General features: G+C 38.9%; 2 protein-coding genes across 2 annotated transcripts in view; one reads left to right on the top strand and one right to left on the bottom strand.

Annotated features, from left to right (window-relative positions):
* hsd17b8 (hydroxysteroid (17-beta) dehydrogenase 8) overlaps positions 1–3,434 on the top strand; it is a 4,993-nt gene extending 1,559 nt beyond the window's left edge. Inside the window, exons 3-9 of the mRNA XM_053334702.1 lie at positions 1–111; positions 973–1,068; positions 1,517–1,602; positions 1,736–1,820; positions 2,268–2,310; positions 3,006–3,080; positions 3,173–3,434. The exon at positions 1–111 is cut by the window's left edge and continues 6 nt beyond it. Coding sequence (XP_053190677.1) covers positions 1–111; positions 973–1,068; positions 1,517–1,602; positions 1,736–1,820; positions 2,268–2,310; positions 3,006–3,080; positions 3,173–3,192 — 516 coding nt within the window. The 3' untranslated portion in view covers positions 3,193–3,434. The remainder of the gene's footprint in view (positions 112–972; positions 1,069–1,516; positions 1,603–1,735; positions 1,821–2,267; positions 2,311–3,005; positions 3,081–3,172) is intronic.
* A 3,885-nt stretch (positions 3,435–7,319) lies between these two features.
* col11a2 (collagen, type XI, alpha 2) overlaps positions 7,320–27,058 on the bottom strand; it is a gene marked incomplete at its 5' end in the record, with an annotated part of 32,017 nt that continues 12,278 nt past the window's right edge. Inside the window, 57 exons of the mRNA XM_053334047.1 lie at positions 7,320–7,466; positions 8,680–8,913; positions 9,050–9,118; positions 9,420–9,532; positions 9,811–10,096; positions 10,195–10,248; positions 10,349–10,384; positions 10,530–10,583; positions 10,684–10,845; positions 10,959–11,012; positions 11,130–11,237; positions 11,515–11,568; positions 11,866–11,919; positions 12,015–12,068; positions 12,204–12,257; positions 12,437–12,544; positions 12,665–12,718; positions 12,842–12,895; positions 12,986–13,039; positions 13,220–13,273; positions 13,405–13,512; positions 13,908–13,961; positions 14,097–14,150; positions 14,424–14,531; positions 14,640–14,747; positions 14,959–15,012; positions 15,136–15,333; positions 15,563–15,616; positions 16,427–16,480; positions 16,695–16,748; positions 16,885–16,929; positions 17,400–17,453; positions 17,690–17,734; positions 17,880–17,933; positions 18,039–18,092; positions 18,765–18,872; positions 19,018–19,071; positions 19,292–19,336; positions 19,528–19,581; positions 19,811–19,855; positions 19,960–20,013; positions 20,421–20,465; positions 20,665–20,718; positions 20,888–20,932; positions 21,502–21,555; positions 22,189–22,233; positions 22,363–22,416; positions 22,500–22,553; positions 22,817–22,870; positions 23,262–23,315; positions 23,482–23,535; positions 23,924–23,980; positions 24,383–24,469; positions 25,530–25,604; positions 25,786–25,848; positions 26,027–26,068; positions 26,789–26,842. Of these exons, the coding sequence (XP_053190022.1) occupies positions 7,320–7,466; positions 8,680–8,913; positions 9,050–9,118; positions 9,420–9,532; positions 9,811–10,096; positions 10,195–10,248; positions 10,349–10,384; positions 10,530–10,583; positions 10,684–10,845; positions 10,959–11,012; positions 11,130–11,237; positions 11,515–11,568; positions 11,866–11,919; positions 12,015–12,068; positions 12,204–12,257; positions 12,437–12,544; positions 12,665–12,718; positions 12,842–12,895; positions 12,986–13,039; positions 13,220–13,273; positions 13,405–13,512; positions 13,908–13,961; positions 14,097–14,150; positions 14,424–14,531; positions 14,640–14,747; positions 14,959–15,012; positions 15,136–15,333; positions 15,563–15,616; positions 16,427–16,480; positions 16,695–16,748; positions 16,885–16,929; positions 17,400–17,453; positions 17,690–17,734; positions 17,880–17,933; positions 18,039–18,092; positions 18,765–18,872; positions 19,018–19,071; positions 19,292–19,336; positions 19,528–19,581; positions 19,811–19,855; positions 19,960–20,013; positions 20,421–20,465; positions 20,665–20,718; positions 20,888–20,932; positions 21,502–21,555; positions 22,189–22,233; positions 22,363–22,416; positions 22,500–22,553; positions 22,817–22,870; positions 23,262–23,315; positions 23,482–23,535; positions 23,924–23,980; positions 24,383–24,469; positions 25,530–25,604; positions 25,786–25,848; positions 26,027–26,068; positions 26,789–26,842 (4,206 nt within the window). The remainder of the gene's footprint in view (positions 7,467–8,679; positions 8,914–9,049; positions 9,119–9,419; positions 9,533–9,810; positions 10,097–10,194; positions 10,249–10,348; positions 10,385–10,529; positions 10,584–10,683; positions 10,846–10,958; positions 11,013–11,129; positions 11,238–11,514; positions 11,569–11,865; positions 11,920–12,014; positions 12,069–12,203; positions 12,258–12,436; positions 12,545–12,664; positions 12,719–12,841; positions 12,896–12,985; positions 13,040–13,219; positions 13,274–13,404; positions 13,513–13,907; positions 13,962–14,096; positions 14,151–14,423; positions 14,532–14,639; positions 14,748–14,958; positions 15,013–15,135; positions 15,334–15,562; positions 15,617–16,426; positions 16,481–16,694; positions 16,749–16,884; positions 16,930–17,399; positions 17,454–17,689; positions 17,735–17,879; positions 17,934–18,038; positions 18,093–18,764; positions 18,873–19,017; positions 19,072–19,291; positions 19,337–19,527; positions 19,582–19,810; positions 19,856–19,959; positions 20,014–20,420; positions 20,466–20,664; positions 20,719–20,887; positions 20,933–21,501; positions 21,556–22,188; positions 22,234–22,362; positions 22,417–22,499; positions 22,554–22,816; positions 22,871–23,261; positions 23,316–23,481; positions 23,536–23,923; positions 23,981–24,382; positions 24,470–25,529; positions 25,605–25,785; positions 25,849–26,026; positions 26,069–26,788; positions 26,843–27,058) is intronic.

Genomic DNA, 27,058 nt, shown 5'->3' with positions numbered 1-27,058 from the left:
TACTTCCAGCCTCCCTCAGTGTGTGTGAACGCTGCGGGCATCACTCAGGACGACTTCCTGCTCAGCATGGAGGAGGATCACTTTGACAAGGTCATCCAGGTCAACCTGAAGGTACAGAGCTGCTACACATGTTTATCTCTGGATTATAAAAGGTGTATTTCTCACTGAGAAAAGGAATTGATAAACTTTCTAGAGAAGTCAATTTTTACACACTAAAGGAAGATAGCAGCTTGTATTTTATATCCTGTTGTAAATAGTTTTAATTTTCAGTTGGCTTTAAGATATTTCTCTCCACAACAAAACCAAACTGCAACAGAATTTCCACCTATTTTTCCACTTTTCACCTGTAACTAAGGGACACTTGCAACTAATGATTATTTTCACTACTGCAACTACAACAACTATCACTATCATCATATAATAATCTGTCAAATATTTTCTTGACTAATCAGTTAGTTGTTTGTTCTATAAAATTTCAAAAAATGGTGAAACACATCGATCATAGTTGCCCAAAGTTCAGTGTGATGTACACAACAAGTTGTTTACTGTCAAAGAAAAAAGATGAAAAGACCTGAAAATATCAGAATATATAAAGTCAGAAAATGTGCACTTTTTTCCCCTGACTGAAACAATGAATCTCTTATCAAAATATTCATAGATTAATTTAATACTTGCAGCTCTAGTGTAGTAATATCCTCCCTGCTTCAATCTGTACGTAGAGTAGGGATGGAGCTGGAAAAAAAAGTCAAATATGAGTCAAATGTGTGCAGAGGAGGACCTCCTTCTCCAAATAGTTTATTGATGAACCCTTATTATAACATTTAAATATCCTAAAATTAGAAGCGTAATGAAAACAAAAGCAGGATTCTTATACCTATTTCCACTTTTTTATTCAAATACAAACGGAGATAATTTAGCTGGGTGTGACAGTACCGTTTTATTTGCTCTTCTTTCCTCTCGTGTCTCGGTCAGGGTTCCTTTCTGGTCACTCAGGCTGTAGCTCAGGCTCTGGTGGCCTGTGGAGCACCAAAGGGATCCATCATCACTGTGGGGAGCATCGTGGGCAAGGTGAGACAGCAGCAGGCCTGTTTTACTGTTTTTAAAAATTTAGTTGAGACTTTTAAGCTTTTACTCAGAAACACATAACAGTAACAGTTGAAGAATAAGTTGTCTTAAGTGATGAGTTTGCTCAGATGGAGAGCTTTACTTCAGTGCAGTCCACATCCAAAAGCTTAATTTTCTTTTGTAAATATTAGTGGTGAATAAAGTTAGTGGTGGCATATTTATATATTTTTTAAGCTCACTGATTATTGTTTTCCAAGGAATCACATAAAAGATACACAGACATTCATCAAGACTTTATTCTTAAACAGATTATAAATACAAAAGCTGGTTTAAAAAAAAATCTCAGGACTTGGTGAAGGATTTCAGTTCTTACTGTTGATTGAAAAAAATAAGAATATATTTTCCGGGTTTAACGGGCTTATCCTTGTGTCTGTGTGGTTAATGTTTGTAGGTGGGAAACATCGGGCAGGTAAATTACGCCGCCTCTAAATCTGGAGTGGAAGGTTTAACTAGGACGGCGGCCAAAGAGCTCAGCAGGTTAGAAGATCCTGATGCACAAAAAAGACATGAAGACACATGGAGTTGATTTAATATTATTTAGAATATTATTATTTCAGAAGAAGAAGAAAAAAGAGCAAACCCTTTCCTTTTTCCTCCTCCTGCCTTTCAGGTTTGGGATTCGGTGTAACTGTGTGCTTCCAGGTTTCATATCGACTCCGATGACGGATAAAGTACCAGAGAAGGTTATATACAAGGTACACACACACACACACACACACACACACACACACACACACACACACAGGAAGTAGCAGGAAACATTAAAGGGTAATTTCACCTAAAAAACAGAGTTAGAGAGGATGTTACTCTGTTGTTTCACTAGTAAACAAACATGTGAGGAAGGGGAAAGAGTAGAGAGTTCAGGTTATCTATTTAGGTTTACTTTGGTTGGAGATTTTATTAAAGAGTGAGTTCACACAAATCCTCAATCCAATAAAACATTTTCTGCCTGACACATACAGTAGTTAGTTATGCAGGCAGTCTTGTTTTATGTGCTGTGCTTTAAAGATGTTCACTACCACAACTTCTGCAGCAGCTCCAAGCAACTGAAGTTTATATTTGCTGCACAAAGACTTTTTTAAAAAGTATTTTCTTCTAAAATAAAACTGTATTTTTCTTGTCATGTCGTGTGTGTGTTTCAGATGAAGTCTTTAGTGCCTATGGGGAGGATGGGTGAGCCTGCAGGTTAGTAAAGACGCGTCATCATCACAATTTACTGGAAACCTGTGTTTTCTTTTTTCCCCTCTGCTTTAATATCTTCTCTCTCTTTGTATCAGCTGTGGCCAAACCAGTTTCAAAAGATTTTCCTATCTCCTTTGATCATCTTTATGTCACTAAAGGATGGATTCACAATTATGTCCTATAACAACAGTCTGGTGCCCAAATGAACACTGTTCGTCTTTCTGTAATCATTCCTCCTGTTCATACTGACCATTAACAGATCCCCCCTTAATGCACTGACAATGTAAGTGGTGGGATACAAAATCCACAGTCCTCCGTCTGTGCAAAAATGCATTTAAAGGTTTATTTGAAGCTTATACTGTATGAGGCTTCAGCTGTCCAAAAAAGTATTTATTTAGTACTGCTGCAGTTGAACGGGATGTTCACACAGACACAAAAAGGGCTTTTTTAACTAAAGGACTGAAACTGTGTGAGATATCCAGTTAATTTGAATAACTGAAGCTTCATATTATCTTCAGATAAACTTTTAAATTGAAGACTGTGGATTCTGTCTATCACTTGCACAGGAGATCTCAATGTTCATTTGTGCACCTGACTCTTTGAGGCAGACTTGAAAAACAGGCTGTCAAGTGAAATATGGGGAAAGATGCAGTCTGACACATTTCATCCAACTTGTTTCTTTTGTTGTCTTCCTTCAGAGGTCGCTGATGTCTGTGCCTTTCTAGCTTCAGATGATTCTCGATACATCACAGGAGTCAGTTTAGAAGTGACAGGTAAAAGAAAAACACTCCCTCATTTTATAACCAATGATAAAATATTTGTTTTCTCAGTATATTTGCATGTGTAATGTGTCTCTTTCTGCCAGGTGGACTTTTCATGGGCTGAATCAGCGTCTGTCTCTTTGATAAAGACCAACAGGAGGCCAGTTTCTGCATTTAATTGTTGAAGTGATTCTACTTTTTATAGCTCTCAGTCATGATTGTGTTTTATGATTGTGGTTCTGAATATGTACTGTACAGCATGACGCTACTTTCTGTGCCAATAAACACAAGTCTTTGTAATATTTTTGTACAGAATTTATTTTAATTTGTATCTATAACACTAAATAAAGATCATGTTTACTTCTTCCACAATCTCAATGTCTTTTTTATCCATGTTTGGGGGAAGCAGGGAGTTGAACCACCTGCTCCAGATTAACAGACACTTTCAGAGATTTATGTTGACCCCTCTGCCACATCACCACCAGAGCTGCTTCACCTTTTTGTTTGTTCTCTGAGACCTTTTCATTGTTTTAAAGGCGTGACCAGGATTTGAACCACCAAACTCCAGATGTTACAGGTGCTTAACTCACTGAGCCACTGATTGTTTGACATTCAACAAACATTTCAATATTTCAAAATTCATTATTCTTGCATTGTAAGTGCCAAGCTTTCTTCTGGCTGCTATGTTAAAACCAATGTCATAAACACAGCAGATTGTGTTTGTGCATTTCACAATAAACTGTAGGGTTGTGATTATTGGTTGGTCTACAATCCCGAAAACTGTGCAATAGATTATTTTTGCTGAGCCACCAAGTAAAACAACAGCTCAGTTTGTCATGTGTCACTTTTTCAAATAGTTTTAGGTTTTAAAAACAACCATTTAAAGGTGAAGGAGAAAGAACAACAATGTCACAAATGCCAAAATATATAATTTAAACATTTAAGGTTTCTATTCAGGCACTGCAAAAAGCCAAACTAATGCCTCCTTAACACTTACAGCACCTTATTTACAACAGCAAACCTTTGTGTCTGTGCTATGAAACAAAAAATACCATTAATCACTCCTTATTTTTCTTTTGAAAACCAAATTAAGATTAAGAGGGTTAGTATGTTCAAGAGAGATCTGGAAAATGAAACCCCTTAATAATAATACATAACAATAATAAATTTTAATTTGTACCATACTTTTCATTTATAGTGAAACTCCAAGTGCTACGTTATTAATGACATAGACCCAACACAGAAGCACTGGCCTTTGTAACCTAATTTTATTACTGTGAGTCTGGTCAATTTATTAGATATATAACTTAATTACTGCTGCTCGTTACACTGTGTAGTTTCTATTTTTGTATATTTTATGGGCTGTGATGGACAAGTGAGAAACAACATTTTGTGTATGCAATTACAAAAATGACAAATAAATAAATCTTTACCAGACAACATAAAGAAAATAAAAAGTAATAAGTAATAAGATGAAGAAGCCTTCTTGAATAGAAATGTTTTAAAGCATTTGTGCTGTGTTCCGGTGGTTACTGTACAAGAGAGAAACAGCGCCACTTTTTTAGAGTATTGCAAGGAGGATTCATGGGGTTTGGAAGAAAAACAAGAGTCAAGCAGCTCTTTAAAAAGATTATATATTACAGAAACAAGGATTTAAAAAAAATACTTACACACATCATAAAATAATACTTTTTTCTTTTTATCAGCACCATATTTTATGTTGAAATGTTCGTCTTCAACACAATTAGAAACAAATATTTGAGGTCATTCTCTCGCTGAAGAATCTCAAGGGCAGATTTTTTTCTATTTGAGGTTTTTGGCCATCCCGCCCAGTTTCCCTGCTATATTTTGTTTTTGAAAAAGAAAAAGAAATAAAAATAAACAAATAAATCCAGAGCCCTAGAATGACATCACCCCTTAATCTAGTTGATTATTTCTAATCGCAAAGGTGGTTGATAGATTTCTTTCTTCCCTCTCACAACTTTTCTCCTCCCTGCTGTAGTCTCAGATAGATTTTTTAGAAGATCAGATGTGTTAATACTTTTTTTAAAGCACCGTAATCTAGGTAAACGCAGTAAAAAAAATTATATTTCTGTGATGCATTTCAAAGCCCGGTGAAGCAATGAAACCAACACATGCCAAGTCAAACAGTAGCAACGACAAGGAAGTGTGACAAAACTGGAGAGTCACCATTTAATCATTACAGTGGAAGCAAAATTTAACAGCACAGTACAGTTGGTGAAAACACTAAAAAAACAAAAAAAGGGATATTACAAATAAAATATGGCCACAGATTCTTTGGTTGTACAAAAGGAGTTTGGACAGGGCGTAACTCAAGGCTGGCAGGTTGAGTTTAACATGCAAGTCGCTCGCTTCACTTGACCTTCAAATGATAGCTACAGGAAATAAATACAAATGAAATATACCACATTTGACTGGAATATTTGGTGGTTGTTTTTTTAATCTCAAAGCACCCTGTTTGTTTTAAATAAATACAATAGAATATCACTATTTCTGTACAAATGAAATGTAATGCACATTTTCCCCAGTAAAAAGCTGTATGAAATTGTAAAAGAGACTAAAGAAAATGGAGGACTCTAAGTTAATACTAAAAATTTTTTTATGCTTTGGTATAATTAGCACCTTGCCACACAGTTTTTATTTCAGTAACGCATGCATTTTTATTCACTGCTGCAAGAAAAAAAAGGAGGAGGGAACTTTGAAACTCATATACATATTTAAACCCTGATGATGATGTTCTGTGCTTGGATGAGAAATCAGAAAATGTGTTCTGGATGGAAAACAAAAAGTACCCAAAAGAGAAAATACTGGACTGGTGTGTGTGGTAACGAGCCTGGCAGCACCAATTTCATAAGCACCAATAGCATGCAAGTACAATAACACAAAGTTCAGCACAGTTTACAACAACAATGGCTTATTCACGGGTCTAGGTTTAAACACATCTTCTATCTTGCATCACATGCAGGTTTTGTCCCAACATCCAGACTCCGTTACCCTTAATTCAAATAACCAGATAGATTTTCATCATCAGTTTGAGCTGTTTATCACATTTTTAGATGGTTTTACTATAAGGTGGTCATGAAGAGGACATGACAAAGTAGAAAATTCACTCATAAAAAAAGACAAAAATAGATCAATGTATCAAGCAAGACCCAGCTGGTTCGGTCATTTCCCTCTTTTTATTCTGGGTGTAAACTGGTGGCTTTAATTCTTTGGTTCCTTTTAATGTTAAAAGAGCTGATAGCTACTCCGCATTTACAATGTGAACAACGTGATCGACGGGTCACTACAAGTTCGTCCACTTCTTACAGAACAAGACGACCAGAGAAGTTAACCGTTAAACCGCCATTTTGATGATTTTGATGTTTGCTGTTTACCTCCTCAATCTATTCATGAAAAGAAGCTCTGTCTAGAAGAGATAATAAGTTGATTCAAACCTTCCAGTTCTCCAAAAACCTTTTTATCAGAGTGACTAAAGCTATAAACACCTTCCAGACACCAATGCTTTGAACCAAAACTCATGATTGCAGGTAGCTATGCAGGAGCATCTTGCACCTCTTGTCGGTCATAAAAGAGTGACCGCCAATCACGTTGCTCGCTGTGTAAACGTGCAATGAAAGACATGGGAAACATATCAAAGTGTGACCCTTTTTAGGAGTAGGATGGAGGGGGAGGTAGAGCAGGTGAGATGAGTGGAAATAAAAGAGAGACAGCAGAGAGGAGTGAAGAATGAGAGGGGGGGGGGGGGTCAGAGACGGGGGGGCTTCAGGCCTCAAGTTGCTGACTTGCTCTCTTTCTTAGGCCGGCCCCTTTCAATGCTGGTAAAGAAAACACTGTTTTATTTTCCGAAGAACACTTTCTTCTGTTTTTTTTTCTTCCTTTGTCGCGGTTGTGCGCCCAGTCGCTGGTCTCCTCTCCGCGAGTTTTAAAAAACAATTTCTCTCCTCTTTACTTTTTTTGACGTCCATGAATTGTCGGGAGGATGTTGCTTTCCCCAGGCACGTACTTGAGTGTGAGTGCGTGTTTGTCTCACAACAGCATCTGTGTGTGGAGGTGTTTGTGTCTGTGTGTGGGTATGTGTGTGTATGTGTGTGTTTCATATCATTTACAAGTTAATTTACAAATTACTGGGCTTGTATGTTTATCATGTGTGAGTGTGTCTCTAAGTGCATGTGTGTGAGTATTTGCATGTGTTGTTCTCTGCATGTTGTGTGTGTATGAGTGTGTTTTTTAGCCTTGGAAACAGACAGGTCCCACTTCAAAGCCAAACTGCTGGTTGCTCTCCCCAAAGTCTGACACCTTGATATCCAGCAGAGGAAGATGCTCCACCTGTGGTGAGTTGATCTCCAGGACTGTCCTGTCAAAGCCCTTACGATACTGCAGAGACACAGAGAGAAAAAAAGACATGTCAGAAAATGGCATCAAGATAATTACAGGTGGAATGATTGGAAAAGGTGGTTTAGAAGTAAAGTTAATGTACAGGTAAAATAGGGATTTCTTCACCCACTTCTAAAGTGAGTGAAGAAAGAAAAAAAGCCTGAGGAGATCAAAACCCCTGCATGATTATCTCACAATCAAGTTGCTCTTTATACTAGATTATACAAATTTTCTTGTATTGTTTCATTTATGTTATATTTTTAAGCTCTTTGTCATAATTTGGTGCGTTATTAACTTTGATAACTTTAAGGAAAGAGAGTTAGTGCTCAAAATGGATTTTATTTAGCTTGAACATCAAACCAATTATGATTTATTTGTGTCATTACGTACAAGTAAAAAAAAGTTGCTCTGTAGAACTATAGTTTCAAGGCAAACAATACATTTCAGATCAAAATAGGCCCTTCTCAAGTGTCTTAAGTTGAACTAAAAGCTTCAAAAAGCTCTTTCCAAATGGTTCATGCTGATTAAGCCATCACTGTCGGATAAATCTCTCTATTTTACATTGTATCATCTGAGTTGAATGAATGAATGGATGAATGCAAACTTCCACTGAACGAGCAGCGGACTTCCGGTTCGCTCTCTGCTGACTTGAACTTTTCAAATGTCATTGGACTGAATGGATCAAATTTGAATAATGAAATGAGTCATTTCATGCCCTCACAGAGTTGTATCCACTGTTTTACAGCCATAATAGTAGTGACAGAGTACCTGTCAATGTTTTTGTAATTACTCTCACTGCCAGACGGGGGAGACAGAAGTCCCGCACTGCAGCTTTAAAGTAAGCAATAACACTGGTAGAAATTAAAAGGTAGCTTCAGTGACAGCAAAGGGACCCAAATCAAGGGTCAAAAATATTAACAATCAATATACAAAGACTGAAGTTGCAGTGGTGTGGTGATTCCTGTGATTTGCAGCAAAAGGGGAGATGGCATTATATAGTTGTATATTTTGTCTACTTTAGAGCTGTAGAAATGAGATAATTAATGTAAGTGAACAGATAGTTAATCTGCAACTGTTTTAATAATCGATTAAACATGTTATTTTGAAGCAATTGATTACATTTCTAGATGACGATCTGCATGGGCTCAATAAAGATTTTCAGCTCTCCAGAGACTAATAACATGGAGTCTTCAGTTCATGTGTGTTAACTCACAGAGCAGCCGTCGACCAGGGCTTTGATGTAAGGGTTGGTCTCGTAGCTCAGCTCCTCATCGTTGGCACCCTGGAGGTGCAGCGCCCTCTCATAATTGTTGGCGCTTCTGTCGGACCAGGCCACTGAGCGGTGGCAGTGGTAGGTGAAGTTTTGACGGGCCTGGACGCTCAGGAGACGCAGGAAGCCCAGCTGAACCACGCCCACGGGCTCGCCGTTAGAGTCCACGTAGGAGAACTGGGAGGAGGAAGTGATAGATGGAGGGTTTTCAAAGCAAAAAGGGATGAGGAGGGAAAATAAGGTGTGATAAAAATAGAGGGTCCTCAACTAAAAACAGAAGATTGGAAACAACACATCACAGAGGTTTACTGACCTTGCTGCCAGTGGCAAACTGACTGTACCAGGATCCTGGAGTCTCTTTGTCCCACGAGCTCATCTTCACCTGCCACCAGAATAGTCAACATTATTATGGTAACGATATTATGGTCATATACATATGGTAAAGTAGGATTATCACTGCACTATAATTAATTAATAGTGAAAAATGTATTATTTCTCAGAATAATCATTTGGAGATATTTTATCATAAATGAGTAGAAAGGGAGCATTTGGAGAAGTCAAACCTCCAATTATACCGATCAATACTGCATTTTTTTTACAGATTATTGGCAGTTAGTGTTGGGAGAAGTTAATTAAATGGCTCTTAATGAGCTTCTTGATGGTTGCTAAGTCATTGGACTGACCGTGTTGATTCTCTCGCTTGGGTACAGGCACGTCTCTGCTCCATTAGTGAAGTTACAGAAGACCTTGAAGGAGTCTCTGGAGCAGCCCTGGTTGGGGTCAATCCAGTACTCTCCTGCAGGGGGTGATAGAGAGAGGAAAGTTGGAGAAAATTGGCAGGAATCTCTTAGTATTAGTTTTCTTAGATTTTTACAAACAATATATGAATTCCTCATTGTTACATTGGCAAAGACATACCTTTGCTTTGCATTAATGCATTACTTAATTAAAATCTTGCATCATCCACGTAATGAAATGACCATGAGAGTCACATTAACAGGAGACAAAATCTGATGGAGAAATCGTGACTCATTGGGGTCAACAAGATATCATTTTTTATGGGCATTTCCTCACCATCTTTAAGTTCTGGCTGGCTGAGGTGCAGGTCCTGGCAGGTACGTGCGGGGCTGTCCTGGGTTCCCAGAGGGAAACGCATGGTCTCGATCTCCTGTCGTAGTGAGTTCAGTGAGCCGAAGATCTCCTCCATGCCTTCACTGCCCATCAGGAACTCAGTGCCAGTAGCGTCAGATGCAGGCATGTCGGGGTCGGACTCTGGGAGCAGCTGGCTGGCGTCAATGGATCGCTTGGACTTGGGACTCCTCTGGATGGGCAGGGGCTGGATGACCTCACCGGGTGGGCCCTTGAGAAGCACGTTCACATTGTAATCAGTTAATTCAGAATCAAATGATAAAGCCTTCTTTTCCTGAAGTTTTCACAATGAGAAGAAAAAGTCCTTACAGGAGGTCCAGCAGGTCCTTGTACACCCTTCTCTCCCTTGGGACCAGCTCCTCCCTAAACAAATCCAGAGCATTATAGCATCAGATGATGGTCAAATTATTTTTCATGAACAATGTTCATGTGTGTGGTACAAGTACTCTTAAGGTATACTCACGGAAGAACCTTTAGCTCCTTTGATACCTTGAGGACCCTGTAGATGAAATGAGACTTTAGTTTTGTGACGTTCACCATCCTTCAATATTTTCTTGCTGTCTTTAATTAATATGACCCTCAAAAACATCTTGGGAACAGTGTGTGATGACATGTTTATGGGATGAAACAGTAAAATGACTCACAGGCAGACCAGGAGGACCAGCAGGGCCGATGGGTCCTGTGCCTCCAGACATTCCCTGTAATAACACAAGACATTCAACATACATTATTATCTAAGCCAATGAAAATAATGGTAGACTGGACCTTTCCAGTACATATGATACAAGTCATACTTACATTCTCTCCTTTGGGTCCATTGGATCCTTGAGGGCCAGGCATACCTCGGTCTCCCTTCTCTCCCTGTTCTCCTGGGGGTCCAATGAGACCGATAAGACCTGGGTGTCCCTTCTCTCCCTTTGAACCGGGGTCTCCACGCAGACCGAGCAAACCAGGAGGTCCCTGCAGGAGGAGAGGAAGAAGAGAGGATGAGGACAGCAGTTTGTGTTCTAATGATCGTAATGTCCATCAAATTACAGAATAGATGTGTAAATAAAAATAAAAAGTTTTCTTACCATAGGTCCAGGTGGTCCTTTCTGTCCGGCAGGTCCTGGAGATCCTTGCTCACCCTGAAACACAGAAACACATTAATTCAATGCACATAAAGTGTATTGTTACTAGCAGAATATTGTATTGTTTAGTGGTCACATTTACAAATATGAAAATTATTCTGAATGTTTACTGACCACTGATCCTGGGAGACCTCTGAGACCTTCCGTTCCTGGTTTTCCTGCTGGACCCTGTGGACCGACGGGGCCAGTCTTTCCTGGGGGGCCAACAGCACCTGTGTCTCCCTGAGATGGAAATGATGAATAGAAAAAACATGATTGAAAACCAGCATGTTTTAAGAAGTTATTCCACGCATTACATGATTGCATAAATAACATCTCAGAGGAATTGATTGTTTGTCAGCATAAGTAAGTGAGATAGCCATCTGATGTCAATGTCAGCATCTTAGTGCCTTTTTTATTGTATGCCAGGGGTTTAGGCTTTAAATGATCAATCCAGACCCAGCTGATGTGCACTTCATGACAAAAATAATGAAAATGCACTAAAAATCTCCGGACTCACCTTGGTTCCTTTTTCTCCTTGACGTCCCTCTGGTCCTCTTGTTCCAGCAGGTCCCTGGCAAATACAACATGATTAAAATATAATTTTTATCATACATTAAATAAAATCTATAATTTGGTCGTATCTACAGCAAGAGATGGATTTAGATGGATTATGTGATGTATGTCAAATATAGACCTTTCAGAGCATTTATTAATGGAAGCTGACTGAACTACTGCTGCACCGCTGCTCCACCATCAAGCATTTTCAAACTAAAGAGTTCCTTCTTTTTTCACGTAAAAGTATACAATGAAGGTTGTTTGGATAAATCATGAGCAGGGGGATTTATTGATGACCAGAGTGTGATCTTACCCTCTTTCCTGGTGGGCCAGGAGGTCCGTTCTCACCAGAGGGTCCAGGAGAGCCCTGCAGTGGGACAAAGAGAAGACAATATCATAATGGAGACTGACAATTTATAATATTTAATTCACACATTTGCATAATGATAGATTTTGACTTACAGATTCTCCTTGTTCACCATCTTCTCCCCTCTCTCCCTTGGCACCGTCTTGACCCTGTAGGCAGAGCAGAACAGGGTTACTGAAGGCAGCCATGCAGCCACATACAACATAGCTTATCAACTGAATATATTAGTGCTATGGTGTATAAATGAGATGCTGATGTCTATTCTTAAAGGAGAGTTTACTTACTCTGGGTCCGACCTCACCAGGGGGACCAGGATCACCAGGGAAACCAACGGGACCCTGATGATGGTGACAAAAATGCAATTCAGAGATTAGAAGGCAAAGATTGATATGTCATCTGAATATATGGAAAAAGCTGAAGTGACAGAGGAAATCCTCATTGATTGTGGAGTTGAGTCTAAAGTAATTGATCTGTGTGTTTATGTCAGTATGTGTGTGTTTGACTGTCATTGTCATACAGGGTTTCCTTTGGGTCCGTCATCTCCAGGTCGTCCTCTTCCTCCGGCAGGTCCAGCGGTTCCAGGTTGTCCTGCCTCTCCCTTCTCTCCGCGCTCTCCACGAGGACCCTGCCGATGGGAACACAGAACACTTTCTTAACTCATGGACGGTATTAACTCGTCAGTGAAGACACAATATCTCAATATCTTGATGGACAAGGTCTCAGGATCTGACACTGAGCCACTCACCTTCTTCCCTGGCTCTCCTCCGATTCCAGGTGGTCCAGACTCACCAGGCTCTCCCTGTGGAGTGAACAATATTTCTGTTAGTGCTCATTCATCCATTTAGTTTTTATTACATTGAAAGCCAATACCCATATGCAGAAATACTGCGTTCATGTTAGAGTAGATTCTTTATCTCTGCACCTTCTCTCCAGCTGGTCCAGGATTACCCAAACCACCAGGAGGACCTTGAGGACCCTGAAAAACAGACACAAAAACAATAGTTACATATACTATAGTGTGTATTAAATTATATTTTAAAATTTAAATAAAAGCTGTAACACTCACGTCAGCACCGTTGGGTCCGGCGGGGCCACGGGGTCCAGGAGGGCCTGGAGGACCCTGAAACCCAGACAGATTCATGCTTTTATTGTTGATCAGTTATCATGATGGAAGCCAATGGACCCCTCAGTGAACGTTAAGGCAGATAATGAACTCCCTATCAGTCTGACTCTATGGTCGTTAGCATTATAAAGTTATAAATTCATAACATTTTGAAACCAATGTATTCCTGAAACTCACCAGAGGTCCAACATCGCCAGTCTCTCCCTTCTCGCCTGATGGTCCTGGCAATCCCTGCAGGACAAAGATAGAGTTAAACAAAGCATTTCACTCATAAGAGTGTGGCTCAGAACATCATCTTATTATTTTCGGCCTAAAATAAAGACATAATAAAGATTCGAGTGAATTTGCTAATGTTAACTTACCTGCAGTCCGATGGGTCCTGGGGCTCCTGGGAATCCTCTGGATCCTTCATCACCTTTAGCTCCAAATGGCCCCTGTTGGCCCCTAGGTCCAAGCTCTCCATCAGCACCCTACACCACAGAACAAGAAGACAAAAAAAGATTTTCAGATAAAAAATTACTTAGCTGACAACACTGTCAACACAACTGTAATCACCCACAGTGGTAGTTAATGTATCCTGTCTTAATTAGTTGATTCACTTGTTAAAACATATAGGATGTTTTGGTCATATTATTTTACACAGCTAATGCCTCATCAATTATATTTTTATCACCTGTCTAATACTACAACAGTGACTTTCCTGCTGCTGAGGAAGTGCTGTGTTTCATGCTCTGGTTGGTTTGAAACAAGGATGACCTATAACTACTGCATCAAACCACAGGTTCATACAATTAGGAACAAGTACAACCAACTGTAACTGCTAACTGTCTGATTGTGTACTCAAAGATATAAAGTCTGTACTTACAGCAGGACCAGGCTGACCGACAGGACCCATTGGCCCTGGTGGACCAGGAGGACCCTACCAAAGAACAAGCAAACAGCAATAATTATAATTTGATTAATATTAAGAATTTAATCTGAATTAATGTTCAATTCAGATTATTTCCACTCAGAAACAAAATTTAGGGTTTGATGATATTTCAGTTTCACTCACATGCTCTCCTTTACCTCCCTTGGCGCCCTTCTGCCCGTGTTCTCCAACCTCACCCTGTAATGACAAACATGCAACAAGTTATAGGAAAGAACCCTAAAATGAATAAGATATGAATGGATGCACCACTCAAAAACCAGATCTAGGACAACTAGACTATCCGACTCATTATTCTGAGTGATATCTTTTACAAATCAGAACCTTGAGGATGATATAACAAAGCATGTCATGGTATACTGTTAAACATGACTCAAGTGCATCACATTTGGAGATGCAACATTTCCCCAACACAGCTTTTGGTTGTGCAGATTGTTATTCAGTGTTACTGGCCTTGTCTCCATCCTCTCCAGGTACTCCTGGTGATCCGGCAGGGCCAGGAAGACCCACGGGACCCTGGACGCCATCTCGACCTGCAGGGCCAATAGGACCTTTCTCACCCTAAGACAGAAAAAAGGACAAGAACAGCGATAAGAACACTTTGCATTTATGATTGGTTGGATGTACAACACCTTACTGTACATTGAACAAACATCTACAGATACTCACAGGAACTCCTTTCTCTCCAGCAGGTCCTGGAGGTCCCTGAGGACCTGGTCTGCCAGGAGGTCCAACAGGTCCAGCAGTACCAGCTGATCCCCTCTCACCAGGAGACCCCTAGAGAGGTACGATAGCATAAAGACAGTGCTGATACAGCAAATATTTAAAAAAAGTAAACTCATAAAATTAATCATAGACAAATAGAAATGACAGGACCTAACGTATATTAACATACATTCTTTGTTGACAAACTATACCATAAACTAGCTAGATATGAATTTGTTCCAAAGTATTTGAATTTAGGGGATTAAAATGTATTCAAACATACAGCAGGTCCAGGAGGTCCGGCAGGTCCTTCACTTCCCTTCAGTCCTCCACCTCCCTACAAAAGTAGACAAGAAAGAGTTCAGTTAGTCATATTTTACTTCACCTAAGGTGGATACTTTTATTTAGAGATCAATTTATTGCTATTGAAGTGATCAGTACAAGCTTTAAAATGACTTACAGGGGTTCCGGGCAGTCCTCTCTCTCCAGGGAAGCCTCTCAGTCCTGGGGGCCCATCTTTACCTGGGCCTCCTGGGGGTCCAGGGTCTCCCTTAGTGCCCTCCTTTCCTGAGGGACCAGAAAGTCCCTGCTCTCCAGGTGGACCTGGAGGTCCGGGGTGGCCACGCTCGCCCATTGGGCCAGTTTCTCCTGATGGACCCTGGGAGGATGGAGAGATAGATGGAGACGATGTTGGAGAGAAGAGATGACAAATTGAAAACAGCTGTCATTCATTGTCAAGTCAATTTCTATTTAAATAGTCCAGTATCACAAATCTCAAATGTCCCTCTGGGGTCTTTAAAATCTATACAGCTTTACAAAATCTTCTGTCTTAGGAGCTGAAATAATATATTTTGTTATCAGTGAGAAAATTCTGAGGAGAAACTCACCTGAGGTCCAACAACTCCGGGAGGCCCAGGTGGACCCATCTTACCTTGGAAACCCTGAAGAAGAGACATTCAGTTAAAATACTGAAAATATACAAAATATTTGACAACTTTCCTATTGTTGAGATGCATCATAATGTGTGTAAGACATGTCTTAACTATCAGAACATCTCAGCCCTTCTCATCCTCTTCATCACTATCTCAGCTTTATAGAAGTGAAGTGAGGATGAAACAACCGATGTGTGTAGAGAGTTTGTAATGATTTGTCCACTCAATGAACAGAAAATATTGCTCCAGTCTACATTAAGTAATAATCGCCTGTAACATATGAAAAACTATTCAGCAGGTGCATAGATAGCCAAATGTAATTCTACAAGATGCCATCTGGATCAGGAACAATGTAGAAACACTGATTCAAAAGCATTCAAGCACACATAAGGACTGAGCAGATCAACTTTAATGATTACTTCAATTAATTTAATTAGTCATAAAGATATGACACATTTCACATGACTGGTAACAGGTGTGTGCTTAAGTGCTTATTGTAACTGTGCAGCTATGTAGATGCCTGCATTGGATATTTAAAGAAAGCGTGTATAGGTACATTATTGGAGATAATTGGAACCAATCCACTGATGTCTAATTGAAACTAACCCAATTCCAAGGGGTGTTGTAAATATTTTCTGATTTCAAAAACAGCAGAAAATGGTGCATAAATACATAAATTATATATATTTGTATGTAGTATAAAAAACATCTGTAGCAAACTAATCACTGACATAATTTCTGAGTGTCTATATGCTTCAACAGAGCCACAATGGATACGAAGATAAAAGAAGAATATTAAAAGTGAAAAATTAAACTTACAACTTCTCCTCTCTGCCCAGGGTGTCCGGGCAGCCCATCCTTTCCTGGTGGTCCCTGTAAAGAAACATCAATTAACCATCAAGTACTCATTAAATCACCACCTTAAAGAGTGCTTTCCCTAAAAGCATGAGGGGGAAAAAAACTAAACCCAAATCCCCAAACATGCTGGAACAATGTACTAGAATTATCTTATAAACAGCCAAGTGATATCACTTTCATTATATCTTTTTCACTCTGTAAGAAACTGGTATTAAAACATTGTACTTACAGGAGGTCCCTTTGGTCCGGGGAAACCGTTGGCTCCTTGAGGTCCGGGCAATCCCTGATGTGACAACAACATATAATATGATGAGAACATGCAGGCACAGATTTGAATGTGAAACTCTGACCAAGTGCTACCCAGCAGGACATCATCACTTGTGTTTGGTGTTTTGCTGTAATGAAAATTAAGAGCTCACCCTCTCTCCAAGAGGACCAGGAGGGCCATCACTTCCTGAAGTTCCCTAATAGGCAACAAGAAAAAAAACAATAACACAGAAAAGTTAATATATGTTGCTTCTTGACATAGCCTCCACTGCCATTTTGAGGCAGTTCATTTTAAGGCAAAGTTTTAAAGAAACATGTAAACAAATGAACGAAAACAGGTGGCAGGTGTTTTAGGCAAAACAGCAAATGCTGTATGTAGTAAGCTGAAGTGTTGAGCCTGAAATATCATTAGAAAAACTGCCCTGTGCTTGAGTTAACTTGCTGGTTTTCCAAATTCAAATTCAGTTAGTAAAGACCAAAATCTAACTATCCAGTTTAAGGTGTTTAAATTCCAACCAATATAAATATATAATGATAATAATGGGGATAATAGTATAAACAATGATGAGAACCGTTAACATCAAAATCAACACAATGGCATTTGTCTAACACTTTTGCGGACAAAGATACAAAGTTTAATTAGGATCAATCCAATGCGTAGACAAACCTTAGCTCCTGGTTTTCCGGTTGAGCCCCTCGGACCTCTCTGCCCTCTGGGACCCTGATGGACACAAACAGCCTCCAGCAGTTAAACAACAATGCAAAAGTGATGCTATCTTTTAATTGAAACATTGCTTAATACCATAAGCTCAAAAGAGTGAGTTTATATCCATCTGTGCTCAATAGCTTAAATGGAAGATCAAAAATAATCTTTATGAACACCTTTATCCTCTGAGCAGAAAGACTGAAAGAATGAACGAATGACTGGGAATGAATGCATGAATGAACAAACAGTACCGTTGGTCCTCTTTGTCCTCTTGGTCCAGATTTGCCTGACAGACCCTGAAGAAAAAAAACATGATCACAGTCTCATACAGACAGAGGTGAACTGTCCACCGGTATTCACTTCAACTTAAATCACTTACAGCCTCAAGAAGCTTGACATCTTGATTTAAGAGCTTAAACTTCTGCAGAACTGTCAACTTACCCTTGTTCCCTTTTCGCCGTTTGAGCCGGGGAATCCTGGGAATCCAAGAGATCCCTAAAAAACAAAGCAACATCTCAACATCAGCACTGTTTCTCACCTGGATGAATGAATGAGTAATTAAATCAATAATGGGATATACTATGAGTGTGTTGCTCTCACCTTGGGTCCTTGTCTTCCAGGATATCCAGGAAGTCCAGGTACACCAAGTTTACCCTGAAATTAAATGTTGACTCCATTAATCATTAAACCTGTACAGCCATATTAGTTGTTTCAGTGTAAATGTGCCAGCATTAGCTTAACAGCCAATTTGCACCTGAAGCCCCGACTTAACTTCATACATAACAGAATTACAATCAAAATAAGAAAATGTGTCACAATTGCTTGTCTAAACAGGCTTGAACAACCAATACAAACAGACTAATATAAATCACTACAAACAAATTAGAGTTAATAAGTGAAAAGATGTAATTCGGTGTAGCATCTGTGTAGATGCTGAGTAAAAGTGCAGTATGGAGCACAGCCTTAAGTTACAGGTAGAGTATTCCAAATATTTGTTGCTCCCACAGAAAAAGCTCACTTTCCAGTTTTGCTGCATCTAAATGGGATCACACAATTGCCTCTGTCAGCTGCCCTTAATTTTAATAAAGTGGTTTTCACTCAAAAGCACATATCACCACAAGAGGGCAGCATGATAATCTTTTCTCCCCTAATGTCTGAAAAAGGATGGGGCCCACCCACTAAGCATAAAAAACGAATAAAATAACTAACTAATAAAATATCTATATGTCAACTTTAAAATCCCTTTAAACATAATAATATCAACGGATAAGCCAAGAATATATGTAAGCTGTTACATGTTACTAAAAGCCAATCATCAGGCCGTACCTTCTCTCCAACTACTCCAATAGGTCCGAGCTCACCAGGGGGTCCGACACGACCCTTTGGCCCCTCTGGACCGTCCTCTCCTCTAGGGCCTGATACTCCGAGCTCACCCTGTCAGCAAGGACAACAAACACGACAAAGCCATCAAAATAAATTAACACAATGTATATGGGGGATGAAAATACAGAACATACATAGATCAATCAATCCCCCCTCCATTTATCCATCCATCTTTTTCTCTGTAATCCCATCTTACCCTCTCTCCCTTGGAACCAAAATCTCCCTTAATTCCAGGAAAGCCATCTTCTCCCTAGAAACACAAACAAACAAATACATCAAGCATGTTTTTTGGATTTCAGAGCAAAATGCTTAGACAAATGAATGTCCTAATTTTCTTACATTTTACGAATGTGTATCAACTAGACATGTACCTATTAGCATGCTTAAACCATGCTCTATTAAGAGAAGCTATTTCTTGAGTGAGTAATGTGAGTTTAAGTACTAAACTGAGCTAATTAAACTCAACTTACCTTCTCTCCCTTGTGGCCTTTCAGTCCACGGATTCCTTGACCTCCCTGCAATCAAAGCATTAAATAACCAAATAATTGATGAGCTGAGGAACATTTTTGGCACAAAAGGTCTCATGTTTACAAAGTTTATGTGCACATGCAATGCAGAATTCAAAAGAGAGAAAAGTCATCCAAACTGAGCAGGTGATACAAACTGACCACAGTTTTCTGGGTCAAAAGCTGGTTACTGTACTAACCTTGATGCCACGAGGGCCAGGATAGCCAATAGCTCCCTGAGGACCACTGGGTCCCTGAAGTCAAAGAGAGAAGGACAAGTTTAAAACAAACTAAATGTTTTTACATAGACAACTACAATCACAAAGACATAAGTTACTATAACAGAAAAATTACTATAAATTGATTTTTAATGGAATTCTTTTAGATGTAATATGTCTTGTAATGTGTGTTCATGTGTAATAGATGAATTGATACTTTAGGACAGAGGGGATGCAGTGATTTAGGTTTATGATTGATACCTACCTGGTTTCCTTTGGTGCCAGTAGGCCCCTCCTTTCCTGGGTGACCCTGAGAAGAGAGGACAGAAAGGTCAAACTCCAGAAAGGACATCCACACATAAATCAGATTTTAAGATATAAACAAAGAAAAAAAAAAAGAAGAGACAAACTTACGGGAGGGCCATCAGCTCCAGGCATTCCTGGAAGACCTGGTTTTCCTGTGGGACCCTGGAGGAGAAAACAAGGTGGTCGTGAGCTGAAGTGACAAATAAATCAGTGGACTGGGAGGTAAAAATAAGGCTCCATTTACACTTTTCATTTTACATGTCTCATATCTGGGTGAACTCCAGATGCAATTTAGCGGATGCCAACAATTTACACCTCGTAAATCTGACTGTATTAGTCTTATGAGCTTGATGCAAATATCTGTCTCAAGTGTGCCCTACGTCTGGAGGTTGGTTGTAATGCACCTGAAACTGTTATGTAACTGCCACACAACATCAGATGAAGGAAAGTTGAAGGAAACCTAGTTAAAAACTGTGTGTAAGCATATTGAATATTTTTCTTTGGAGAAATTAACTTCCTGTAACACTATGTGCTTTTGATACAGACTATATGTATATTTGGCCTCTTACTTTCTCTCCTGGGGGTCCGATGGCTCCCTGAGGTCCTGGCATTCCCTGAAAAAAAGGAAACAACAAATGAATATGAAACTATATGTTCACTTCATGCAATGCCTACACACTCAGCATTACTTTCATTTTCTTGTGCATGCTTGTACAGGTCTATGTTCTTCAGCATATGATTACTGATGCGAAATTATTGGTGAGTGGGGTTCATATCACAAGTCCGGTCCTGACCAGTGGTCCTCTGTCTCACCTGAGTTCCTGAGGTTCCCTGCTGACCTGGAGGTCCTGGCTCTCCTTGGGGACCCTGAGAGACAGACGTGAAAAATAGATAAAGTGATGAGACAAGGGAGGGCGAATCACATCATAGAAATACTAGTAAGAAAGGACATTTTAGGTAGCGATGCTAAATATTCGCCATTTAAAAGAACAAGGTTATGTGAAAACATGTTAGAAAACAGAACTACGAAACTAACCAAATTTCCCTTGGGACCTTGGTGTCCATCATTTCCGCGCACACCCTGTGCAGAGGAGAATAAACAGAGAAAAAAATCTAAATCAGGATGAATTCTGAGCAAAATTAATGTCAACTATCAACAGAATGGATATAAATCATTCAAACACTGTGTGATTATTATAATGTATGCCATTCTAACAAGAAACAGCTTCAGGAAGTGAGGTCCTGACTGCAATAGAAACAAAATATAATTTCTTGTGCCTGGCTCTGTGCCATTGGCAGCAAATTACAGTTTGTTGATGATGCAAGCATGTATCTTTATATTTGTGTAACCCTAACCCTGCTGCTAAAGGGGAGAGTTTCACTTCAGCCAAACAACTGTACTATATATAATGTATGATTTCCAAATGGATACTTGGAGACTCGGCCATGTACAAGTGTCTTGGTGCAGTTTTGAGATGATTGTGGGCACAATGCATGTTCATTTTTAGATGACTGGATATCCCCGTCTTTATATCACATCACAGGGTGTTGTTTCAGGATGTGCTGTGGGTGTTCAGTGGCCACAAAGGAATATAACAATGCTGCTAAAAGCTCAGCAGCACAATGTGGTTTTAAATAGTTTTCACTCACAGGAGGTCCAGAGATTCCAGGAGGACCTTTAGGTCCAAGCAAACCACGAGGTCCCTAGAGGCAAACACACACAAAAAGACACATAGGTAGAGATACAAACATATATGCAGACAGACAATGATATTATAATGATTATTGTAATGATTGTTATTGTTTGCTTTGATAAATACAAGCTATGTATTTATAACTATTTTAGCTTTGTAACAGGTTTAATATTTATTTTCTAATCATCTTCTATTATCATCAGTTATTGTTAATTTATAAGAGATATATTATATAGATATATTTTAATGGAAATTAAATAGATTACAAATGACATCTGAAACCGTGTGAAGAAAGAAAGAAAACTTGTGGGTAAGCAAAAAACTATGGTTGCTGTACTTACTCTTGTGTTTATCAGATGCTAATAAGTGATGTGACTTTCTCTTGTTTACGAAAGGTGTTAATTTTCAGAAGGCTTTTCAGTCTGTACATGTGTTGGTAATTATTGTGTAGAAACCATTATTCCCTCTACCTGTGATCCCTACAGCACATGGCTACACCTTCTACCTCTCCATTACTGCCCTGCATGTAATTACAGTGAAGAAGCTCTAAAGTATCTCAGTCATTATTGATATCGTGAGAAACAGGTAGTAGTGGAAACGGAGAGAATCAGAGTATCAGCTGTGTTGTCATGGAAACACTCACTGGTTCACCTGGGAGACCCCTGGGTCCAATGTCTCCATCGTCTCCCTGAAAACATGCACAGAAACAGCATGTTATGGATGGTAAGACGCTTATTAGTGACAGACATCGAGCGACATGAAGACGTTCTGAAAAGCGATTGGGATAATTTCAGATTCTTTTCTCATATCTTCATACCCTCTCTCCGTCCTCTCCTTGAGATCCTGGGGGTCCCATTCCTCCAGTGTCACCCTGCGAAAATGATGAGGGTTTAAAGTTAAGACAAAAGTATTAAACTCTGATGAGACAATGTGACTGTTTTGCTTTTGACTCACCCTGTGTCCTTTCTCGCCAGGCAAACCAGGAAGACCATCAAAACCACGGTCACCCTGACAGAGAGACACAGGACATGAAAGGGGTTATGAGTGGAGATGGTGCATTAATATTGAGTTCAACTTTTGATTTGCCAGCAAGACCAACATCATGTAGCCTACCACGTTTATCATTTTACAAATGTATCAACAAAATACATCAGTCTGTATGAATCAGCACCAAAATAACACTAATTTTGTATTTTTTTCATATATGAGGATGTATTCAAAGATTTGCAGAGTTAATTTATATGATATCCATAACACCAGAGCGAGGTTACCTTAGATCCAAGCTCTCCTGGCATTCCCCTGGCACCATCAGCTCCAGCACGGCCCTGTGAGAGACGAGCAGAGGAAGAACATGTTTCAGTTCTGCCACTTTACTATACTAATGTTTTGTTTTTGACAGAATGTACTCAGCTAAGATAGAGAGAATTTAAACAGGAATATAGGAGCTTTGCAAGTATGGAAGAAGATTCCTTGTTCAAGTGTTGCAGGGGGAACCTTTGGTTTGACTAAAGCCTACCTGGACATTTCTGAAGGTGCAACTGGTAAAACTTTATGATGAGAGACTTGTTATTTACCACCAAATTTATTCAAACCTGTAGCAGGGCTTGAGCCTCTTTGAGAAACAATAGTTACTCCCTACCTGTGTTCTTTGGGTGGTTAAACAAACAATGAACATTTAACAAAAAAGCAATGACAAAGCATGTTTTTTATACTCACTCTTCTTCCTGATTTTCCTGGAGGTCCCATCATACCCTGGGGTCCCCTGGGGCCCTGACAAATAAATTAGATGTATGTGAGAAAGGCCTGTTATGGATCTAAGGTTCAATTATTATATAAAATTGTACTATAAAAAGATGTGTTTATTACATTATTTGAAATGCAAGTGGTTAAAAAAACTTGACTGAGTGATGTGAAGTGAGGCTTATATGTTTTTTACCTGAGGACCTGGGTCTCCACTCTCTCCCTTCAGACCAGAACTTCCTGGATTTCCCTGAAACAGACACAATCACAACATCATCATCATGTGACCTATTTATCATCTCATGCTTAACGATGTGTCCCTTAATGATGATATCACATGAAATGACAAGAAAGAAGAAAAACAAAAGCTGTTTTTGCTGTTGAGACTAACCCAAGAAACGAGGGTTTACAAAGTCATCTAATATTACCAGAAGAGAGATGATCACACAGCTGTATAGATATGTAGCATCAACATTTATGTGAAACACCATGCATTTATCTTCTAAAATACTTGGCTGCCAGTCTTAGGTTGTCTTATTTTAAACCAATTGCATATAATTATAATCATAAGATAAAAATCCTTTGTGGTGACAACAACAAACTCTTAATATGTACAAGAAGATATGTAGGTTACATACCAGTGGCCCAGGGCGTCCAGTGAATCCCATTGGTCCAGGTGGTCCCTTCAGTGCCATCTAGAGACAACAAATCACAAGATAAACTATGATGAATGCACATCGCTGCTTGTAATAATTAAGATGTAGGAAGTAGAGGTTGCACAGTTTAGTCACTTGAGCCCATTTGAGCAAATATAACTGGGCTGTAGTAGTGAATGTAAATATACAATTAATAGTGAATTAATTCAGCCAAGCAGTTTTAAAGTCTCATGAAGTGTCTTTTTCAACATCTGTAGTAATAATATGCATTTTCTAAGTAAGACCAAGATTCACAAAAAGGTATTACACATCTACAAACACAACGTTTATGACAGATGGTGAAGATCTCAGGAAAATTGTGAGAGTTAAAGCTACAAAGATATGCTCTCTTGAAGCAAAGTAACTGCACAGAGGCAAAGTGAAGTAAAAGTAATAACTCACCCTGGCCTGAGACAAGATGGCTGCTGCCTGAGCTTCCTGTGCAGAAACAGCGGGACCCTTATCTCCTCCACTCTGACCAAAACGGAACTGCAAAAAGAAAAGGAAAAGGGATTTAGACTATATTAGGAGATAATGTAATACCTCAAAGTTAGAAGCTCTTTAAGAGGTGGAGTCGCATTGTGTCTATGGACAGGTAGAGGTTAACATGAATGTAAGGTTATATACAGGTATGTATGTGTTGCACCCATTGAGCACACCATATTTGGTGAACATATTCTGCAATAAATAAATAAATCAAACAATGATCTCCGCTCCTCAGTATTTTTCTGTAACTGTCAACTCATGTGAACAATGTGCAATATAAATAATATAATCATGTACAATATATATATATATATATATATGTACAATATATAAAATAACAACAATCACACTATGAATCACAGAATAACAAAAATCACAAAATAAAAAATTTATAGAGCCTATTCTCTGTAATCCTATTTAAAATAAATAAACTCAGAAATCACACATACAATAAATATAAAATAATCGTATACAATACAGTATAAGAAATGATAATTTTAATAAATTGAAATATACTTAAAAGTTTTACAAATTAATTATTTCCTATAAATTTACAACAAAACAAACAACAACCACCAATACCACAACCCTCATAACAATGAAACAATACACAATATAAACATGAAAAGAAATGAACTATTATATTACTATTAACATTATAGTGGTGCTTAGGTGACATTAACTCCCTTGCAATAAATAAATAAAACAAACGATGATTTGCGCTGCATTCCTCAGTATTTTACTCTGTAACTGTCAACTGAAGAACACAGCCTCATATGCACACCTGCTGACATGCATCTGCTCAAATCGGCAGTGTGCCGGAATTGCATGGAGGGAAAAATATTTATAAATAATATTATAAACGATTGGACCAATATGAATACCCTATATAACACAGAAGGGTGATCAGAGGCCAATGTCACATCTTATGTTTGTGTAATAATAAAGTAATAATAATGTCCATAAAACATTTCCCCAAGTTGGAACAAATGTCACCCACATTTATGACCAATTCAGACAGTAGCCACGTAAAGTAAAGGATCAAAGATTAAGGGTTACTCACAGGCAGCATGACTGAGGTTCCAGGAGGTCCAGGGACTCCATCAGCTCCAGGCAAACCAGCCCTACCAGGAGGGCCCTAAAGGATGCAGAGAGGGAGACCAGAAGGTTTTAGAAAAGTGTAGAAATGTGGAAATGAAATGTGCTTTTCTTTTTGGCAAAGTGCATCTTCAGTGACTGGTACTTATGTAGGAATTGTATCTGTGCAGAGATTTAGCACTAATGTTTTGACAAATCTTCAGATAAAGTAAAAGACTTACCCTCTCGCCAGGGTCACCGACAGAGCCAGGAGGTCCAGAATGGCCAGGGGGCCCGGTAGGTCCCTGAAAGAAGTAGGAGGAGAGTGCATGAATATTCTGATTACAGTCACGATAAGCAAGGCATTTTCCATATATTCTGGTGAAGTTTGATCACTACCTAGTAAGAAAGAAATTACACTACCACCATGAACACAATTTATAGCTCAGAGAAGGCTATGCGGAATAAACATGATTTACTTACAGCAGGTCCCTCAGGTCCTGGGGGTCCTTCAATCAGCATACCCTACAAAACACCAAATAAAGTTAAAAATGGGACATAGCAGGAGAACGTTTGATTAAAGAGATAGACTATCTATCTATACATTGCAAAAAATAATATTAATTAATAATAAATTAATAATAAAATAAATATTATTTTAATGCACTGAAACGTTTTCAATTCAATTTCCTAAACTAGAACGAAGACATATTTGAGGCAGTAGAAAAATTAGACATTTGAATTTAAAGAATATATTTCAGCATGTTGCAACTGAATTATGCACTGCAGAAGGGATAAATCAACAGGTAAACATTTTAAAAATGAAATATGAAAACATGCTCAGCTCTTCAACTTGTTTGTAGTACAAGAAACGAAAATTGTTCCAAGATCCCCATTTGGAAAATTAAAAGCAGGTCAATTAGATCACAGATTTTGATAATGACTCCCAGTTTACCAGTTTAAAATAATAGGGAACAGAGTAAGTTACCATTCATAGATCAGTCATATCTCAAAAGGTTAAGTTAAATCTAAGTTAAATCTTGCTATCTATGTGGTCAATATATCTTGGATTACCTTAGATATAGTAAATGAATGATGTGTGACTGCCTTATTGCGCTTTCACACATACAGAGTTAGAAAAGCAAAATTATGTCAGGTGCAAATCCCTTAGAGAAAAGTGACAGAGCAATGTGGTTTAGCTCTACCTGCTCAGGTAAAGCTGCTTAACAATACTCATTAACTCACAGGCTCTAGGACAGCAGGCTCTCCTTTCTCTCCTTTCTGGCCTCTGACGGCAGCCTGAGGAAAACACACATGTAGCCAACAACAAGCCCAGTCAGTACAGAGGTACTCACACACATATTAAAAGGAAAATGACAGACAAACACACAAATAAAATCAATGTGACAGACAATAGTGGTTGGCTGCAAGCATTTAGATAACAGGTAGATGTACGCTTACATAGAAACACCCCACATAATGTATGTTTCTCACATTATATTAAACACTAATGTA

This window comes from Scomber japonicus, chromosome 15 (assembly GCF_027409825.1).
Source record: "Scomber japonicus isolate fScoJap1 chromosome 15, fScoJap1.pri, whole genome shotgun sequence".
NCBI lineage: Eukaryota > Metazoa > Chordata > Actinopteri > Scombriformes > Scombridae > Scomber > Scomber japonicus.
The sequence above is the reverse complement of the archived record's forward strand: the minus strand, read 5'-3'. Positions and strand labels throughout refer to the sequence as shown.